General features: G+C 39.0%; 2 protein-coding genes and 1 non-coding gene across 8 annotated transcripts in view; 2 read left to right on the forward strand and 1 right to left on the reverse strand.

Moving 5' to 3' along the window:
- Positions 1 to 9484, reverse strand: part of spaca9 (sperm acrosome associated 9) — a 45434-nt gene extending 35950 nt beyond the window's left edge. The window contains exon 1 of one of the 4 annotated variants that reach the window (XM_072566212.1): positions 9292 to 9461. The gene's annotated coding sequence lies outside the window, so the exon portion shown is untranslated. Of the gene's footprint in view, positions 1 to 9291 lie in introns of all 4 variants that reach the window. The other 3 variants (XM_072566211.1, XM_072566210.1, XM_072566208.1) reach the window with 3 other exon arrangements.
- trnaq-uug (transfer RNA glutamine (anticodon UUG)) lies at positions 1687 to 1758 on the forward strand. The gene has a single exon. It is a non-coding gene; the product is annotated as a tRNA-Gln (tRNA).
- A 20-nt stretch (positions 9485 to 9504) lies between the features above and the next one.
- ak8 (adenylate kinase 8) overlaps positions 9505 to 21278 on the forward strand; it is a 184619-nt gene continuing 172845 nt past the window's right edge. The window contains exons 1-2 of one of the 3 annotated variants that reach the window (XM_072566204.1): positions 9505 to 9792; positions 14531 to 14615. In XM_072566204.1, the coding sequence (XP_072422305.1) occupies positions 9685 to 9792; positions 14531 to 14615 (193 nt within the window). In that variant the 5' untranslated portion in view covers positions 9505 to 9684. The remainder of the gene's footprint in view (positions 9793 to 14530; positions 14616 to 21278) is intronic. The other 2 variants (XM_072566205.1, XM_072566206.1) reach the window with 2 other exon arrangements.

Raw genomic sequence — 21278 nt, forward strand, 5'->3', positions numbered from 1 at the left:
TTTCTTTCATGATGTTGATGTGAATTAGTGTTGATGATGATTCCTCCCGTCCCCTCCTCAAATATCCTCTTTTGTATTTTGTCTTAATTGACAGCATCGACTGGCACCATCATTGCCCAAAGCAACACCAACTTTGTGAGTTCGAACATGAGCACAAAATTGCGGAAAAGGAATTGCAGTGAATGTACGGTTCACAAACTTCGGCGTTAACGATCATTCATCCGTAGAGACCAACAGCAAATTTGGGAGCTTAGAAAATAAACGCGAACATTGCGAAAATCTAGAAGCAGCAGACAGTGAATTCAGGCTCCTTCATAGAATGCGCTGTCGAGATTCTCATAGCCTTGCCGTATAGATCCTGGGGGATACTATACGGTGTAGGGACGCCTTGCTTATCGAGGGACGACTGGCTTGTAGACATTGGTTTTCTCTGGATGGGCGGTAACTCTCTTCCTGTAAAATTCACCAGCTCCTCAAAAAAAAATTCACTCTCAAATCTATCTTTATAAAGTGTTAAAATATGTAGTCATTTCTCAGCCACGACCATATTTCGAGACCTCATTGCTAAAACCCTTCCAGTTTAATTGCTTACCATTTAGCCAAAGAATACGTCACAAACTCATGAGATTAAATATTGATGCAGTCCAATTCCCAACTTTAAATATTTCTGCAAGGAGTATTAGGAGATCACAATCTTGGGTTTGTTTGATCTTAGATTCTAGATTACATAATAAACTATGAAAACGTATTTTTTTATTTAAAAAGTGTTTATTTACTGTTGTGTCACATCTCAAAATGCTCTGAGGCACCTCACATGCAATAAATACCTGAAAAGCAGTCACTGTATTGAATAGTCTAACGTCACTAAAACACTGGGAAATTGTTTACAACGGTCTTAAGAATGACAACAAAATGGAATGAGATCAAGCTCAGAGAAGAAAGGTGAATAGATATATCAAACTGCTTCACATAGAAGCTTACCTTGAGGAAGCGAATAAAATCAGTAGTTTAAAAGGGAGTTGGAAGATGTTTGGAAAGAAAAATCAACCAATAGATCTAAGTACTCTGTGTTTGGTGCTGGAATGCTGGTGCCAATCAAATGCATTAAAAGGGACTTTTTGCTCCTATACATGTTTCAGGTATTGTAGCAATGATTTTGTGCCCAACTGTCAGAAATGACCATGTCAGATCATAGGCACGTCTGTGCATATACTATATACAGCTGGGATCAACTGAACCCTTTGAGGAGTACACTTAAGAGAGAGATCAGGAGGGCTAAAAGGGGATATGAGAGAGCTTTGGCAGATAAAGTTAAGGACAATCCAAAGAAATTCTACAAGTATACAAAGGGCAAAGGTGTAACGAGGGAAAGAATAAGATTCCTTAAAGATCAATGAGGCCATTACATGTGGAACCAAATGCTGGCAAATGGGATTAGTTCAGGTTAGGAAATCTGCTTGGCATGGATGATTGGCGCCATCTGTTTCTGTGCTGTATGACTCTATATACTACAACAGTATTTGTGGGTATAGTGGAATGGAGAATTAGCAGAGTTCTATAAAGTGGGTGAGTCAGCCAAGTTAAAACCCAGTCAGTGAAATAGAAAATGACCTCCAATAAGTCTAAAGGCTGTCGTCATTGAAGTCGAAAGACTTTTAAAATCCTTTTAAAATAATAGATCATCATGGTTCCGTGGTGTAATGGCTAGCACTCTGGACTTTGAATCCAGCGATCTGAGTTTGAATCTCGGTGGAGCCACGACTTGCTTTGTCCCGGCACTTGTTTAATTATGGAATGAGCTGCCAGAGGAAGTGGAGGAAGCTGGTACAATTGCAACATTTAAGAGGCATTTGTTTGGGTACATTAATAGGAAGGGTTTGGAGGGATATGGACCGGGTGCTGGCAGATGGGACTAGATTGGGTTGGGACATCTGGTCGACATGGATGGGTTGGACTGAAGGGTCTGTTTCTGTGCTGTACATCTCTATCATCTGTCCTCCAAAAGTTATAGAGTCATAGAGATGTAGAGCATGGAAACAGACTCTTCGGTCCAACTCGTCTATGCCGACCAGATATCCCAACCCAATCTAGTCCCACCTGCCAGCACCCAGCCTATATCCCTCCAAACCCTTCCTATTCATATACCCATCCAACTGACTCTTAAATGTTGCAATTGTACCAGCCTCCACCACTTCCTCTGGCAGCTCATTCCATACATGTACCACTCTCTGCGTGAAAAAGTTGCCCCGTAGGTCTCTTTTATATCTTTCCCCTCTCACCCTAAACCTATGCCCTCAATTCTGGACTCCCTGACTGACCCCAGGGAAAATACTTTGCCTATTTATCCTATCCATGCCCCTCATAATTTTGTAAACCTCTATAAGGTCACCCCTCAGCCTCCGATGCCCCAGCCTGTTCAGCCTCTCCCTATAGATCAAATTCCCCAACCCTGGCAACATCCTTAGAAATCTTTTCTGAACCTTTTCAAGTCTCACAACATCTTTCCGATAGAAAGGATTCCTGAATTGCACGCAATATTCCAACAATGGCCTAACCAATGTCCTGTACAGCCGCAACATGACCTCCCAACTCCTGTACTCAATACTCTGACCAATAAAGGAAAGTATACCAAACGCCTTCTTCACTATCCTATCTACCTGCAAATCCACTTTCAAGGAGCTATGAACCTGCACTCCAAGGTCTCTTTGTTTAGCAACACTCCCTAGGACCTTACCATTAAGTGTATAAGTCCTGCTAAGATTTGCTTTCCCAAAATGCAGCACCTCGCATTTATCTGAATTAAATTCCATTTGCCACTTCTCAGCTGATTGGCCCATCTGGTCAAGGTCCTGTTGTAATCTGAGGTAACCCTCTTCGTTGTCCACTACACCTCCAATTTTGGTGTCATCTGCAAACTTACTAACTGTACCTCTTATGCTCGCTTCCAAATCCTTTATGTAAATGACAAAAATTAGAGGACCCAGCACCGATCCTTGTGACACTCCACTGGTCACAGGCCTCCAATCTGAAAAACAACCCTCCACCACCACCCTCTGTCTTCTACCTTTGAGCCAGTTCTGTGTACAAAAGGCAAGTTGTCCCTGTATTCCGTGAGATCTAACCTTTCTAATCAGTCTCCCATGGGGAACCTTGTCGAACGCCTTACTAAAGTCCATATAGATCACATCTACTGCTCTGCCCTCATCAATCCTCTTTGTTATTTTTTCAAAAAAACTCAATCAAGTTTGTGAGACATGATTTTCCACGCACAAAGCCATATTGACTATCCCTAATCAGTCCATGCCTTTCCAAATACATGTACATCCTGTCCCTCAGGATACCGTCCAACAATTTGCCCAGCACTGACATCAGGCTCACTGGTCTATAGGTCCCTGGCTTGTTCTTACCACCCTTCTTAAACAGTGGCACCACATTAGCCAACCTCCAGCACCTTCTGGCACCTCACTTGTGACTATTGATAATACAAATATCTCAGCAATAGGCCCAGCAATCACTTCTCTAGCTTCCCACAGGGTTCGAGGGTACACCTGATCAGGTCCTGGGGATTTATCCACTTTTATGCATTTCAAGACATCCAGCACTTCCTCCTCTATAATATGGACATTTTTCAAGATGTCACCATCTATTTCCCTAAAGTCAATATCTTCCATATCCTTTTCCACAGTAAATACTGATGCAAAATATTCATTTAGTATCTCCCCCATTTTCTGCTGCTCCACACAAAGGCCACCTTGCTGATCTTTGAGGGGTAAAAACAATGACTGCAGATGCTGAAAATCAAATACTAGATTAGTGGTGCTGGAAGAGCACAGCAGGTCAGGCAGCATCCAACGAGGCCCTATTCTCTCCCTAGTTATCCTTATGTCCTTAATGTATTTGTAAAAACTTTTTGGATTCTCCTTAATTCTATTTGCCAAAGCTATCTCATGTCCCCTTTTTGCCCTCCTGATTTCCCTCTTAAGTATACTCCTACTTCCTTTATACTCTTCTAAGGATTCACTTGATCTATCCTGTCTATACCTTACATATGCTTCCTTCTTTTTCTTAACCAAACCCTCAATTTCTTTAGTCATCCGGCATCTCTATGCCTACCAGCCTTTCCTTTCATCCTAACAGGAATATACTTTCTCTGGATTCTCATAAAGGTGATTAGTTTACTTTGTTTGTAGAATTCCTGCAGTAGCATGATCAATATATAAAGCCTATTTCCATCTCATAATATTGCCTGACTCTGTTCTGACTTCAATTCATTTGCTGTTGAAAACCTCAGTCATGTTTTTTTCACTTTGGACTTGACTATGCAAACCCATCCTGATCAGTTTTCCACATTCTACATATGAGATCATTCAAACTCTGATGCTGTGGCCTTATTTGCACTAAGTCCTGTTCACCCATTGCTTTTGTACCTGTTGATCCACATTGGCCCCTCGTCTGGCAAAGCCTCAATTTTAAAATTCTTGTCCTTATTTTCAAAGCATTCCATAGCCTTTCCCTTCTCCTTACCCAATCCTGCACTGTAATATCATCCAACTCTACAAGAACATAAAAATTATCTGGTACTTCTATAATTCTAGCCTCCTGAGTAGCCTGAATTTTAACTGCAGCACTGTTGACAATTGTGCATTCAGTTGCCAAAACCAAAGCTCTGGCCTCTTCTTCCTCCTCCCATTTGACTCTAATTAAAACGTGTCTTTTAGAGTAGACTTTTGTCCTAATATTGCCTTACTTTGTAACATCCTCTGTATTGCTGTATGATATTTTGTGTTAAAGGCATTAAGTAAAGGCATTAAGATATTGTTTTGTATTGGAGAACTGAATAAGGGGTCAAAATACCAGGGTAACAATTGGCCACTTTATAGTTTTTGACAGGATAAGCAATGCAGATGACATGAAGCATGAATATGTACACCAATATTAATTCATGCTCCCAACCATAAAAGGAATGAAAATAATATAACATATTATTGCTTTTTTTTGTTTAATTCCTTCTCCTTTCCTCTCAAACGCCAATTTTCACCAGTTAAATTTGATGTCGGCAGCAGCAGCCAGACAGGGGGATATTCTTCATGTGTCAAATGAGATCTGTCATCTCTACGAATGTTCACACCCACATGTTACAGCAGGGGTCATTGGTTCATGATTAGTGAAGGAAATCTGTTTGCTTGTTTGATCATATTGATGATCTTTCCCTTGCATTGGATCAAAATGTCTGAACTGCTTACCCTGATTAGTTTACAAAGTGACTTTTATGCAGTCAACATCTACCCACAAGTGTTTTTAAGTTCACAAAAAGCTATGTTTAGTCTTCAGCTGCCTGCTACACGTGGTATATCTTTCATCACAACTATAGCGTGATTCTTGATACTATATTATTCTATGGTAGAAATATTTTAATAGTTTGTTGTAATCCTTATCTGAGTTTTCAAATCCTTCCGTGTGTTTCCTCCTCCCAAGGCAGAAGGTGAATGTCAATTTGAATAATTAAAGGCCTGATTAAGGAACACTTTCCCAGGTCTGCTGGTGTTTGCCAGTAGCAGAGCAGTAACCACACTCACCACCACGCCATTTGACAAAGCCATTAGCTACACTGAGACAGCCTACCAACAGCTTCCCAGGAAATGGCCATTGGAACAGGAGGCTCCATGGCCTGTGAAAAGGCTGCTGGTGTCAAATGCTGACCTGTAGTCACCACATCATTGCTCCGGGAGGTTTTCCTGTTCGATCAGTGGAGCTTGCTTGGCCCCGAAAAAAAAACAATTCTGCCAAACCAGAGAATGTACCTTAAAATGCCTTAGATTTCTCTTGTTGAATCAGCAACTTCTGCTTCCAGTGGTATAACTGTCAAGGCTGCAGAGCTGTTGGTGCTCTAACTGAATTGGCAGTGTGAAAGATCTAGGAGAGAGTGAAGACTCCAGATGCTGGAGACCAGAGTCAAAACATATTGTGCTGGAAAAGCACAGACGATCAGGTAGCATCCAAGGAGCAGGAAAGTCAATGTTATGACCATAAGCTCTTCATCAGGAATGTGGGCCCACATTTCCAGCACCACACCTTTTGACTCTGTGAAAGGTCTACCCATCTTCCCCAATTGGTCAACTTCCCAAATAAAAAAAAGTCTCTCTCTCTTGTTTTGTATTTTTTTGACTCTATCCAATTATTAGGTAATCAAATTGAGGTGTTTAAAATTATAAAAAACAAGGATAAACATTGGAACAGAAAAACTATTTCCTTTGATGGGACAGTCCAGAACAAGGGGATACCATCTTAAAATTAGAATACGTCCTTTCAGAAATGAAATTGGAAAGCACTTTTGCTCACAGAAGGTGCTGGAGAGGTAACTCTTACTTCATCAAAAGGCTATAGATTCTAGGGCCAGATCTGAGGTGTTCAAGTTGAGTGATCCTTCGCATTATAATAGAATAGTGTAGGTTGGATGTGCTTCAGATTGGTTTCACAGGTCAGTGCAACATCGAGAGCCAAAGAGCCTGTTCTGCGCTGTAATATTCTATGTTCTAAGGCTATTAGAAACACTGACAAGCAAGGCAGACTAACCACATGGATACCTGTTATTTGTTGTAAGGCCGACATGACATAATTGACTACATCGAAGAATGTGGTGCTGGAAAAGTACAGCCAGTCAGTCAGCATCCGAGGAGCAGGAGGGTCAATGTTTCGAGCTTTTCCTGATGAAGAGCTTATGCTTGAAATGTCAACTCTCCTGCTCCTCATATGCTGCCTGACCGGCTTGCTTTTCCAGCACCATATTCTTTGACTCTGATCTCAAGCATCTGCAGTCCTCACTTTCTCATAATTGACTACATGGCAAAGTCGAACAGAGTTGACAGGCAACAATACATCCCTGCCCAATGAGCTCAATGTATTCTATGCTTGCTTTAAACAGAAGGTCAGTGAAATGATGTTACCTTTCCTAACAGCCTCATATGCACCTGTACCCATGGGCACCACCATAGATGTGAGATCGGCCTTTTTGAGAATTAATCCATGGAAAGGGACTGGCACAGATGGAGTCCCGGCCGCGTACTCATATCCTGTGTGAACCAATTGGCAGGAGTATTCACAAACATCTTTAACCTCTCCTTACTCTGATCTGAAGACCCCACCTGGTTCAAGATGGCCGTCACCATCCCGGTGCCAAAGAAAAATCACATAGCGTTCCTCAATGACTACCGCCCGGTGGATCTGACCTCCATAATTATGAAGTGCTTTGCGAGGTTAGTCATGGCTCACATCAATTCTAGCCTCCCAGATGGCCTTGATCCTTTGCAATTCACCTCTTGGCAGAATAGTTCCATGGCAGGTGCCATCTTTTTGGCTCTACACTCATCCCTGGAACATTTGGATAACAAGGAAACCTACATCAGGCTCCTATTTATTGACTGCAGCTCCACCTTCAACACCATAATTTCAAAGAAACTCATCTCCAAACACTGAACATTATATCTTAGCTCCCCTCTCTGTAACTGGATCTTCAACTTCCTGACCCATTGGCCACAATCAGTAAGAATAGGCCATAACACTTCCTCAACGATAAACCTCAACATTGGTGCCCCACCAGGTTGTATATTCCACGCTATAGTGTACTCCTTATACACTTATGACTATGTGTTCAAATTCCACCCAACTCTATTTATCGGTTTGCTGATGACACCATCATTGTAGGTTGGATCTCAAACAATGACGAGATAGAGTACAGAAAAAAGATTGAGGTGTAAAGGTATGGTGTAAAGACAACAATATCTCCATCAACATCAACATAATTAAGGAGCTAGTCATTTAGGAAGAAGTGTGGAGGGCATGCTCCTGTCTGCATCAATGGTGTTGAGGTGGAGATGGCCGAGAGTATCAAGTTCCTGAGAGTGATGATCACCAACAATCTGTCCTGGTCCTCACACATCGACGCAATGGTCAAGAAAGCACAACAATGCGTCTACTGCTTCACGAGGCTAAGGAAATTTGGCAGGTCTTCCCAATTTTTATTGATGCACCAAAGAAAGTATCACAGCATGATATGGCAACTGCTCTTCCAAAGGTTGCAAGAAATTAGAGAATCATGAACACAGCCCAGTCATCTTGCAAACCAGCCTTCCATCTATTGACTCCATCTGTACTTCCTGCTGCCTATGGAAAGCAACTAGTATAATCAAAGACCCTTCCCATCCCAATTATACTCTCTTCCGCGCTCTTCCATCAGACAGAAAAAATAAAATTTTGATAAACACATATGAACAGATTCAAGAGCAGCTATTTCTGTGCAGATTTTGAATGGATTTGAACCTATATTATTGGCATCACTCAATATCGCAAACCAGTCAACTGAGCTGACCACAATCCACACATATAAATAGATGAGTGCTTTTCATATGTATCATCTAATTGGTATCACATCTTGAAGCATATTTGCATTTATTTCATGAAAAAAACAAGAAACTGGAAATCTGAAGCAAAACAGAAATTGCTGGAGAGTTTATGCTTATTTTCTCTGCACAGATGCTGCCAGATCTGCTGAATTTCTCCAGCAATTTCCATTTTTGTTGTAGTTATTCATAACTATCCCTGGCAGAGGACTGAACAGCACCATCTTGTGGGGAGCCCACGGTATTTTCAGCAAAAAACTGCGTTGTTTCATAACGTGCAATACAATGATATACAGTATTTCTTAAAGATGTTTATCCCGGCTAATCTTTAACCTAACGTAAGTCTATTAGTACACAGCTGAAGCCTGAAGTGAGATAAACATTAATTTGTTGCAGAAGTAGAGAATGAAGGATATGCACATAAAAACATAGGATTAAAAGTAGACCATATAACCCTTTGAGCCTGAAACCCTGTTCTGTAGAAGGATCACTGGACTTGAAACATGAACTGTTTTATCTAGTATTGTTTTTTATGAAAATAACATTTTTTTTTGCTCTAGAATTTGGCTGCAACAAAATTCGATGTCCATTCTAGAAAAGGGCTTCTGATACACTCTGAGCTTCCTGAATTAATCATTTTCTATCTGATGTCAAAACATTTAACGTCATTATTCCTTTCATTTGAGTTTTTTTTTGGGCCCTTTTCCTAAAAAGGACTATTGCTGCTCAAGACATCTCCCTCCTGTACCTCCAAACCCAGAATTTGGATGCATTTTTGATCGGAAAGGAGGTATATTTATAGTAAGTTGGAGATATCAACATTAAACAAAATTAAAAATTAATAACAATATTAAAACTACAAAATAAAAAGAACTTTTGAAAAGAAAATCATTACATCTTTAGAAGACTGCCCGGGTCAGCTGGAGGACTCGAGACACCAACAGCGCGGTCTCCATGGCAACGATCAACGGTTTGCGCACTTTGCATCAGAAAGTCTTCCATAAATCATTAAATCAACAAGTCGCGAGTCGTTTTTTTTTTTACAATCCGCTCGTTCGTCTTCGCGGGTTGACGGTGTAAATTAAATTTCAACACAACAAGACATTGATCCGTTTGCGTTCCGTTGCCTTGGTAACGTGGCCTTCCTCATCGGGCCTCCGCGACAAGGAGAAAAAGCATCAACCATCCAGAAAACGGCGGAAACGGGCAACCTGCATTGCCTCAGGGGCCCCCGGTCGGAAGGCTCCCTTCTTCGTGTGGACATTTAAAATAATTAACTTTCGAAGAAATGGACGCAACCAAAAAGCCGCTTCGGATTTCCCCAGAGCTCGGGGTCTACGCGGAGAAACATGGAATATTTCAGACCCTGCAGGTGAACAGCGCCCAAGTTTATCATGTACTGTTACTTTTAAGTCATTATAGAGCTTATAACTGCTTTTATTTGTCTTCTGTTAAAACCTTTTTACTTGTTCTGTTCGGATAAGTTGGCGTTTCAGTGAACATTAAGAAGTCGACTTCAAATATCAGTCCTTTTTAGTTTAGTTCCATCTTGACTTAAGTCTCTTCTGAAAATATACTAACTTCTTGTGTTTGAAAGGAGTGGCGATCAGTGTCTCTCTTTTGATCACCAGTCTCAATCGTTTAACAGCCGTAGACATTTTTTTCGGGTCGGATCACAACGGCTGTCTAAATGTCTAAAATAGGGAGATAGAGGAAAGCAATTATTTTCCGCAGATTGCTTTTGAACCCAAGATTTACAAACTCACCCGTTTCTGACTCAACCCATCTCATTCCCAATTGTCATCCTAACCATTAGCTCCCACCCTTCAACCTTGCAACAAACGCTCAACCCTAATTCTAACCATTAACTCCTGTTACTAATCTTTGCCAATAAATTTCCGATCCCAACAACCAACTGTAATTCACAATTGTTAATAAAGTGGTACAGATATTCTCTCATCAATCTGATCACTGTTGTTATTACTCAACTCCGGAGCAGCTGGGACTTGGTTTAAGGCTGCACCACACTGATCCTGATAAGGTAGTCCAGGGTTGGATGTTATGTCATTGGATGAAGGATGTGAAATTCTCACCATTGGAGATAGCAAAATGGAAGCATGAGTGTGTTGCCTGTGACCTTTGGTATCAATGCAGCACAACCCGTCAAGGAGGGCAATCATGAAAATACTGTGTGAGCCTTTGCGACAGGTTTGTTTATGCTTTCCTGTTATATAGCTCCACCAGTTTTGCTAATGACCATTTTCCAAATTTTGGACAAAGCTAGTCCATTGGAGGAATTGCACATTAGTGCAAGCATTAACTAAAGCAGCCATGAACAAATATGCAGATAATTTTGAATAACCTTTGGTGTGGCAAAGACTCTGAAAGTTTTGCAGCATGCTGCCAAATGAGGATTCTCATCCGACTCACTTGCCCTCCAATAGGCTGTTGAACAATCATCCTTTACTTGTTCTGAAGAAGGGTCACTGGGCCTGAAACATTAACTCTGCTTTTTGCCCACAAAAACCTGGTTTTTCCAGTAATTTCTGCTTTAGTTTCTGATTTCCAGCATCCACAGTTCTGACAACTTTTTATTCTTTATCTCTGATCTAGCTGCAGCTTAGACATTCCCAATGACATAACATAAGCTGATATCAATTCTTTGCAGTCTCTAATGTACATGTAATGGCTGGCTGAGTGTCAGAAGAGATGGGGCCTGTTCATTGATGCTGCGCTATTCCTTTTTGTCTGGGCCAATGGCAAGGCAAGTGGCAGTTTATGGCTGTCTGAAATCAGAAGGTTGGGATGAGGCAAGTGGGTGACTTAGAAAATAAGAGGTGCAGTTTGCTCATCATGCCAGATAGCAAGATTTGAGTGAGTTGGAAGTTGAGAAGGGGCATATAGCAGGAATGTAATATCATCCTCTGTGTTCTCAGAAATTCTGATGTCCTGGAATGTGTTGCAGTCTTGCTCATGTCGACATCTTCATTGGAAGAGGTGAAGACTTCCTTTTCTATGCCAGTTTTCTATTCTGCCCCCTTCTATTTTGTGCCACCCTTTGCAAGAGAAATGGAAGAATGTTAGTGACTGTTTAGTCTCTTTGGGTTTCGTGCCTCCCACAGCTGTAACACTGGAGATTTGTGGAGACAGTGAGAGCTGGGTGGGAGGCTGGTTGCAAGATGTATCTGTGAGACAGTGTGTTAGAATATCTAGATAGTAGGAGTGAGAGCTTACTGTCAGTGTTGTGTGAGTAATGTGAATGCATTGCTTTGTGCAGCAGGAGAGACTGATGGAACAATGGTTAGAAGATTCATATGAAAGTGCAATTACTAACCTTGGCCATCTGCATGAAGTTATTTGACTTACAGTCATCGAGTCATAGAGATATACAGCATGGAAAAATACCTTCCAGTCCAACCCGTCCATGCCAATCAGTTTTGTAACCTAATCTAGTCCCATTTGCCAGCACTTGATCCATATCTCTCTAAACCCTTCCTATTCATACACCCATCCAGATGCCTTTTAAATGCTGTAATTGTATCAGCCTCCACCACTTCCTCTGGCCGTTCATTTCATACACGCACCAACCTCTGTGGGAAAACGTTGCCCCTTAGGTCCCTTTTATATCTTTCCCTGCTCACCCTGAACCTATGCCGTCTAGTTCTGGACTCCTCCTAGCGATGCTCCCCTCAAAATTTTATAAACCTCTAAGATCACCTCTCAGCCGCTGATGCTCCAGGGAAAACAGCCTTTCTGTGGCATTGCTCCTGATGCTCCTAGTTGCTTGCCCCCAATCACTTTTGCAGGTTTTCCTCGAGATCCTTCTGGCCCCAGTGGAATCACTGTCTTTCCTCCTGTCCACCTCCAACTCCACATTTGTAGAATGTTTTCTCTTCCCACTGATCCATTTTCCTTGTTTTAAATTGTTGTTAGTACTGAATATTATAATAATAATCTATACACTCCTGTATTAGACTGCAGTTTTTCTTTTGAGAGGTAGACTGCTTTTATGAAAAGAAGGCTAGTTGCACTACATATTTTTAGGTATGGTGCTCAGTCCCCTACTGAGCAGACAAACAACGAGCTGTGCAGCAAGTGCTTTGTCTTAGGCTCAAGAATGTGAAGGCCAGTATGAAATTTAAGTGGTACCCATCTCCATCAATGGACATGTGTAGGTAGTCAATTCCAATGCCCAAAAAATGGGGTTAACCAATTTTTAACCCATTGTGACATGACTTTTGATACACATCAACTGTGTTTGCCAATTGTGTAACAGTCAAAAACGCAGTTGGATAAGTGGAAAATTCATTGAAAGATGTGAAGCTGTGATTCATTTTTCACAGTTGACACTATCAAAATGAATCTGACCCTAACCCTGAGGGGAAACCTGAGTAATCTGTTCTTGTTAACTTCCAGGCAAAGTCAGTAGCAGAGTATTTCCATGTTATATCAACTGATTTTCTGTAATTAAATTGTTCAAGATTATAATTTTGAGTAGAATAAAAGATGCACAATGCATAAAGAGTATGGCAAAAAATATGATTTAGCATTTTGGATAGTTCCAGAGAAGCATTCTATGCTTGAAAGAGGGACTCAGTCCAATTGGTTTTGCTGTAGTTACAGTTCGTTTGATCATCATGCTTATGTTTAGAAGAAAACGTGGAATGGAAACGATCTTTGAACCAACTAAATCTAATGTATTCACAGATCACTTTGTGGTAGAAATGACAATGACCCATTATTGTATGATATTTATCAAACATAACTGATCATGATATGATACCAAGTAATATAGGAAATTGAACTCATAGGTGAGGTCATTTTATGTTAATGTAAGAATTTTATTGTACAACAAAATATTAAATGTTTTATTTAAAGAAAATTGACTGAGGTAAATATAATGTATCCTTAAACCGATCAATTATCTGAGTATCAAAATGATTATCTGAGGATTTTAGGACTAAAGAGTTTGTTGTTGAGCTAGTCATGGACTGTGGAAAGAGTTAAATAGATGTTTTTATTCCAAACTTTCAAATGTTATGCTTTAGGGGGCAGCAGTTGATAGATACAGACAAAGTATTCCATCTGATTATGGAGGCAAAGATTAAGGCTTGTCAGGAATGAAATTAGGAAATACTGCATGAAAGCGCTGGTAGAAGTTCAAAACTCTGTTCCATAAACAACAATTGATGTTAGATCAATCATCTAATTGAAGTTGGATCAGATGTTAATTTCAAATGTTAGACTGATAGATTTTTGTTAACCAAAGGTATAAAGGGTAAAGTCAAACCAAGGGCAGACTGGTCACTGATTAGCCACGATGGTGGAACTAGCCAAATGCCCCAGTTCTGTTCTTACGCTTTTATGATTAAAGATTTAAATGTCCAATTTTCAGTGCCTGCCTCTTAGGTTAACACATGTGCATTATCATTCCCAGTGTGGAAGCAGGCTTTTCATGTTTAAAAAACAAATCAACAAAGGATATTATCTGTTGCTTTCATATCTGCAAGGAAGTATCTTTACTTAACGGCTCTCATGACACTTCAAGTGTGAAATTATCACTGAAATTCATAAATTTGATTACTGTCAGTATGTTTTTGTGAAATTTGACTTGAAAAGTTTTGTTTATTTGACTTGTACATTAAAAATTATCTTTTTTTAGCACATTTAATAAGCAACATTTTCCTTACTAAGTATCTCACAGAAATCTTTGTTATACGATAGATCAAATTTATTTGAGTTCATAGTTATATGAAGCAGTTAATAAGATTTTTGCATTTGTAGCAGTTGGAGGTTGGCTAGAGAACACTTGAGATAATGAAACTAGAATTATTTAAGACAGAATTAGATGCTTTTGTAAGAAGATCATTATAGGGTGATCTTCAGGTAAGGAAGATGGACCGACAGATCCTCTTATTTAGAGTCTATCTTGTGATCTTAGGAGAGAATGCATAATTAATTGAATCTATTTATTCTAAAATTGGTTTAATTTTCAATCTTTTTCAGTTTGCATTGTACTTTTATCGAATTCCTACATAGTATATATGTACATACAAAACTAATATTGCGTATGTGAGGATTATCAGCAGTGAGTGTAATCTGCATTTAATTTTTGTATTAATTCATTCTTTCAGAGAATGCTACAGTGTCTGCTTGTGGATAAGCCTAATGATCCCATTCAGTATATGATAGATCATCTTAAAAGAGAAAACAATGAAGGTGAGAACGCTTTTTCACCTTGGTGGAAGTTTAAGTGCTTTGCTGAATTGTTTTTCAGGCTTTTAAAAAATTTTGGTGCAAAACTAATTGTATTCTGACAGTTGCAAGCTTCAGAAAGTCTTCTGAAAGAGGAGTCTAAAATGACTAGTTAATCATTGTTTAGCATTCTGGATTTTTTTGGATCAAGAGAAGTTCAATCTCTTGATTGAAGATGTCTTGAAATGGAACATGAAATCATTCCTGTACAAATCATTGGGCCACTTTGTTCAACAATCCAATGGTTCTAGTTCTAATGTTATTGAAAACAGCACTTATTCTGGATTATATTAATGTATTATTTTATGGGAAAACATTTATAAATAAATGTTATTCTGCTTTATATTTGTATCTACTTTTTATTGATATAATTTGGATTTATGATGTCAGATTGTAAGAATTCTAATTGTGCCTTTCAGTTCTATGAGACACAGAGATCTTCTAAATGACATTACGGCATCATAGAATTGTTACAGTACAAAAGCAGGTTGTTTGGCCCATCCTAATAAGATTCGTTATTACCAAAGGAATAAAAGATCATCAGGTTTCTCCCCAAATGTAGACTTGAAGTTAAATTCAGATCAAACATGATCTTATTGAATAGTGGAGCAGGCTCAATGGACCAAATGGTCTATTTTTGTTCCCTGTTTATGTTTGTCTGCACGGGCTCTCTAAATACCATTATGACTTAGCTTTTTCTGAATATTCTTGCTATTTAAATAGTCTAATGTCCTTTGAATGCATCAATTGAATCTGCCTCCCACACCTTCCTAGGCAGTGCATTCCAGCCCATAACTTTTCACTGGGTGAAAAAGCTTTTTCTCTTATCGCATTTTAGTTTTTGCAAATTACTTTATATCTGTGCGGTCTTGTTACTCATGCCCCTATTAATAATCCTCGGATACTGATTGCTTTATTAAAAACTCATTGTACTTGTCGTGCTACCTTTAGTGACATGTGCACATATACATCCTGGTTCCTATGGTCCTGCATACTCTTCATGGTAGTGCCTTTTATTTTTTACTGTGTTTGTATGTTCTTTAAGAGTATATCACTTTGCTTTTCTCCACATTGAACTCCATCTCTCATCTATCTGCTCAGTTAACCAACTTGTCAATGTCCTTTGTAGGTTTACACCAACTTCTTCACAGTTTGCAATGCTTCCAGTTCTTGTTTAATCAATAGACTTTGAAATGATCTCTTGCACACAACAGTTTAGACCATTAATATATATCAGGAAAAGCAAGGGTTGTGAAACTAACCCTTGGGGAACTCTGCTACAAACCTTCCTCCAGACCAAACAATATTTACTAATCATTAATAGACATAGACTTCACCTGATGAAGGATCTGTGCTCTGAAATCTTGATTTTAAATAAACCTGTTGGACTATAACCTGATGTCATGTGATTTCTGACTTTCTCCACCCCAGTCGAACACCAATATCTCCACATCAGGTTAAACATTACTCTAGTTGGTATTTGGCATCTAATTTTGTGTCCATGCTGCCATTGTCTCATTAACTCCATGAACTATAGCTTTTGCTCACATGGGTGTCACTGTATCAAATGTCTTTTGAAGTCCATGTACATCACATAATCAGCATTATCCTTACCGACACTTCTTCTCTCTGGCCTTTTAAAAACTACAGCAGTTTAGTTGAACATGTATTTGCCATTAAGAAATTCATGCTGGCTGTCCCTAGTTAACCAACATTTTCCATAGGACTATTAATTCTATCCCAAACAATTGTTTCATGTAGTTTCCTCACTACTGAAATTCAACTGACTTGTCTGAAATTGCTGGCTTATCCTTACAACCTTCTTCTGTAAAAGGGTGTTACATTTGCAAATCTGCAGTCCTCTGGCATCACCCCTGAGTCCAGGAAACATTAAAAGATTATTGCCAGTGCCTTTGCAATTTTCACTCACTCACTTCCTTCAATGTACTTGGATACACTTCATGCAGTCCTGGTTTATGAACTTTAAGTACTGGCAACTTATCCAATATGTCTTTGTCAATGTTAACCTCTGTAGTGACAATTTCTTTCTCAGTCATAGTGCCCCTAGCAGAAATTCCTTCCTTAGCAAAATATCCATTTAACACCTTAGATATGCTCCCAGCCTCCATGCATAAATCCCTTTTTTGGTCTCTAATTAATCTTGCTCCTCTTTTTAGCCACTTTTTTTATGTTAAAGTGCCTGTAGAGGTTTTTTGAGATTCCCCTTTAGGTTATCTGCTAATGTTTATTTATAATCCCTATTTTTCTACCTTCCTTCTGTATTCACCTTAGTTCTCGGTTGTATTTTCAACCTGATACCTATTGTACGCAAACTTGTTCTTCATTATTTTAATCCCTGTCTCCTTTTTAATCCAGACAGCTCTGTTTGTTTGCCCTATCTTTACCTTCTGAGGGAATATACCTCAATTGGGTGTTTTGTTTTGGTGATCTAAAATAATAATTTCAACACTTTTGAAAATTTTGTTAGAACTGGGTCTATGTAGTTTATATATTTGCTTTAGATTATGTTTCAGAGTTTTATCTTAAAACCGATGATGGTACTACTTGGGTACCTATGCACAAGTGCTGAGATACTTGTATCATCGGCAGCCACCTATGAGTTTCCAGAAAACTGCAGGTTGGCTGACGCGGTGCTATTATTTGAGAAAGGTGGGAAGGTAAATCCAGGAAGCTGTAGATGGGTGAGTCTGACATCAGTGGTGGGTAAGTAGTTGGAGGGATTCTGAGGGATAGGATTTATATGTATTTGGAAAGGCAAGGACTGATTACGGATAGTCAGCAAAGCTTTGTGCATGGGAAATAGTGTCTCACTAACTTGATTGAGACTTTTAAAGAGGTGACAAAGAAGATTGATGAAGGCAGAGTGGTGGACATTATCTATATGGATTCAACAATATGGTTGACAAGGTTCTGCATGGTAGACTTGTTAGAAGGTTAGATCACATGGAATCCAGGGAGAGCTCACCATTTGGATACAAAATTGGCTTGAAAGTAGGAGACAGAGGGTGGTGGTGGAGGGTTGCCTTTCGGACTGGATGGCTGTGACCAGTGGTGTGCCATAAGGATTGGTGCTAGGTTCGCTGCTTTTTGTCATTAATATAAATAATTTGGATGTGAATACAGGAGGTATGGTTAATAAGTTGCAGATGACACCAAAATAGGTGGTGTAGTACACAGTGAAGAAGGTTATCTCAGAGTACGACAAGACCTTGATCAGATGGGCCGAGGAGTGGCAGATAGAGTTTAATTTAGATAAATGTGAGGAGTTGCTTTTTGGGAAGGCAAATCAGGACAGAACGTACATAGTTAAAGGTAGGGGCCTGGAGAGTACTGTTGAATGAAGAGACCTAGGGGTGCAGGTGCATAGTTCCTTGAAAGTGGAGTCACAGATAGACAGGGTAATGAAGAAGGCATTTGGAACAATTGCCTTTATTGGTCAATGCATTGAGTGTAGAAGTTGGGACGTAATGTTGCGGCTGAACGGGACGTTGGTTAGACCACTTTTGGGATATTGCATTCACTTCTGGTCTCTCTGCTATAGGGCAAATGTTGTTAAACTTGAAAACTTCAGAAAAAATTTGCAAGAATGTTGCAGGGTTGAACATTTGAGCTACAGGGAGGGGCTCAATGTACTGGAACGATTTTTCCCTAGAGCATCAGAAGCTGAGAGATGACCTTGTAGAGATTCATGAAATCATGAGGGGCATGAGTAATTGAAAAGCCAAGGTCTTTTTCCCTGGGTAGGGGAGTCCAAAACTACAGGACATAGGTTTAAGTTGAGAGGGGATCGATTTAAAAGGGACCTAAGTGGCATCTTTTTCACGCAGCAAGAGGTGCGTGTATGTTATGAGCTGCTGGAGGAAGTGGTGAAGGCTGGTACAATTACAACATTTAAAAGGCATCTAACTGGATACTTGAATAGAAAGAGTTTAGAGGGCCAAGGGCAAATGGGACTAGATTAATTGAGGATATCTGGTCGGTATGGATAAGTTGGACCGAAAGGTCTGTTTCCATGCTGTATGGCTCTGAGTGGAACAGCTGTGTACAAAATTAGTGACTGTTTGAGAACTGTGGTTGCAGTCTTGTCAGTTAGAAATCTACAAGGGAAGTAATCCAATTATAGAATGATTTCGTTCCCTTTTATTGAAAAAATATGACCTAGGGCAACTATAGCTTTTTTTTTGTACGGAATAAACAATTACAATAGCCCAAGGCAGTGCTTCTCCCAAACAAGGGTTTGACCTTGTGTTAATAATAGAATAATTCTGCTTTTCACTGATCCCTTAACTGAAGAATCTTGAGTATAAAGGCTTGATTCACCTGAGAATTTATTCTTATAGATGAGATTAGACAATCCTCAGAAGAGCCATGTCTGCCAAAGAAAAATTTGCTTTGAAGTACTTTGAAAGAAATTTACAGATGATGGCGCTAGAGCTTGTTTTGTGCTAATTGTACTGAGTTTAAATAATTCATTGTTTTCTGCATTTACTTTGAACAGAGAGGAACATATTTACATATTGGATTTAGTTGTATTATTCCTGTGGCACCTGTGTTGATTGTAAAATAGATTTCAAGATTTTGCGGAGCTATTAGAACTTATGCTTCAAAGTTCTCTATTGCTTTTGATACATTTGGAGAGTGTTACTGTGGTGAATACTATCACAGTTAAGTCTTCAGTTGTGCATGATTGTATAGGGTATCATCTTTTTGAAAAATAGTTACGTATATGTCCAAGTAGAGATAATCAACTTTGGATAGAGCTCTATTCAAACAGAGCTAAATTCTGTGAATTTGGTAAAATTATCGGCTAGATCCTGACATTTAGACTTGTTGTGACCTTCAACAGTTTCCCATTAAGTGTGGAATTTATCTTAATCAACCCAAATTATAAAATCACATCATGCAAATCACCAATTAGTCTGCAATCTATTTTTGTTATATTTTATTGAGACAAGTTCTTTTGCTTTCACTCCCACAAAACATGCTTTTTAATTCAACTTTATTTTATCTTCTACATTATTTTTTTGTTGTATAAATAATTCCTCCAGAAACACTACTTTTGAAGTTTTCTTTAACATGTTGGAAAGGCACATATATAAAAAAAGTGAGAATTTGGGAAACCTGATGATATAAAAGAATTAACATTAGAAAATGAAATTCAAAATTTAAGTTTCAGAACAGTAAAGAATGACTGAAACATTAATAAAGAGGGAAAGTTAGTACAAGAGAAAATTAGCTAGAAATTCAAAAATAATAAGAATTTCTGTAGATGTTTTGAAAAGAATTCTTGACAAAGCGAGCATTAGTCCTATGGAAAGTGAGAAATTAATAATGGAAAATAAGGAAGCAGCAGATGATTGAACTTTTTTTTATTCATGTTCACTATAGAGGATACAACTAACATTCAGAAATTGCTATAAATCAAGAAATGAAAGGGAGGGAAGAACTGGGACAGTTCACTATTCCTGCTTCATCTCTGTGCTAATAATGGCCTAAACAATCAGTATTCTTGTTTCCTGATTCATAAATTGATGTTCCTTTTACTCAAGTCTGATATGTCTTGTCTCCTCTCAGCTATTTAGAAGGGAACAAGATGAATAGCAGGAAACAGCTGGCCAATTAGCTTAACATCTATAATCGAGAGAATGTTTGAGGCTATTACTAAAATAATTTTAGCAGAGCACTTAGAAAAGTTCAAGGTAATCATTCAGAGGCAACATGATTTTGTAAAACGTAAATCATGTTTATCCAATCTGTTAGAGTTCTTTGAAGAAATAATATGTTCTGTGAATGAAGGGGAACCAGTCTAGACACTATACTGGATTTCCAGAGGCATTGGATAAAGTGATCCATAAGATTGTGGAAAAAGAAGCTCCTGATCTAGAGGGTAACAGATCAGAATGGAGAGAAGATTGGCTAATTAACAAGAAACAGAATATAGGCATAAGTAGGTCATTTACAGGTTGGTATGCTGTAATGAGTGGTTAGCAACAGAGATAAGTGCTGGGGTGTCAACTTTTTCCAATCGATGCAAGTAACTTGGATGAAGGGGCTAAAGGTGCGATTGCTAAATTTGTGATGAAAATAATTCAGCAAGTTGTCAGGAAGGACAAAAAAAAACTATAAAGAGAAGTAAATGTATTAAATGAATAGGCAAAGATCTGACAAAGGAAGTATGATGTGGGAAATAGTGAAATTGTCCATCTGAGCAGGAGGAATGAAAAAGAAACATTATCTAAATGATGAGAGATTGCAGAACCTTGAGATGCAGAGGGATCTGGTTGGCCTAGTGCATGAATCACAAAAGGCTAGTATGCAAGTACAGCAAATAATTAGGAAAGCTAATAGAATGTGATCGTTATTGTGAAGGGAATTGAATACAAATGCAGGGAGGCTATGCTTCAGTTATACATGGCATTTGTGAGACCAGAGTTGGAGTACATTTACAGTATTAGTTTCCTTATTTTTAAAAAAAGATGTAAATGAGCTTCAAGCAGTTCAGAAGAGAGTTACTGTTTTGTTTCCTTCCCAGAAAACAGTTTGGCTTCAGTACTTCAGGCCTTATATTTATCTGAAAACAAATGATTATTTCAAGAAGTTGTAATA

This window comes from Chiloscyllium punctatum, chromosome 49 (assembly GCF_047496795.1).
Source record: "Chiloscyllium punctatum isolate Juve2018m chromosome 49, sChiPun1.3, whole genome shotgun sequence".
Classification (NCBI taxonomy): Eukaryota; Metazoa; Chordata; class Chondrichthyes; order Orectolobiformes; family Hemiscylliidae; genus Chiloscyllium; species Chiloscyllium punctatum.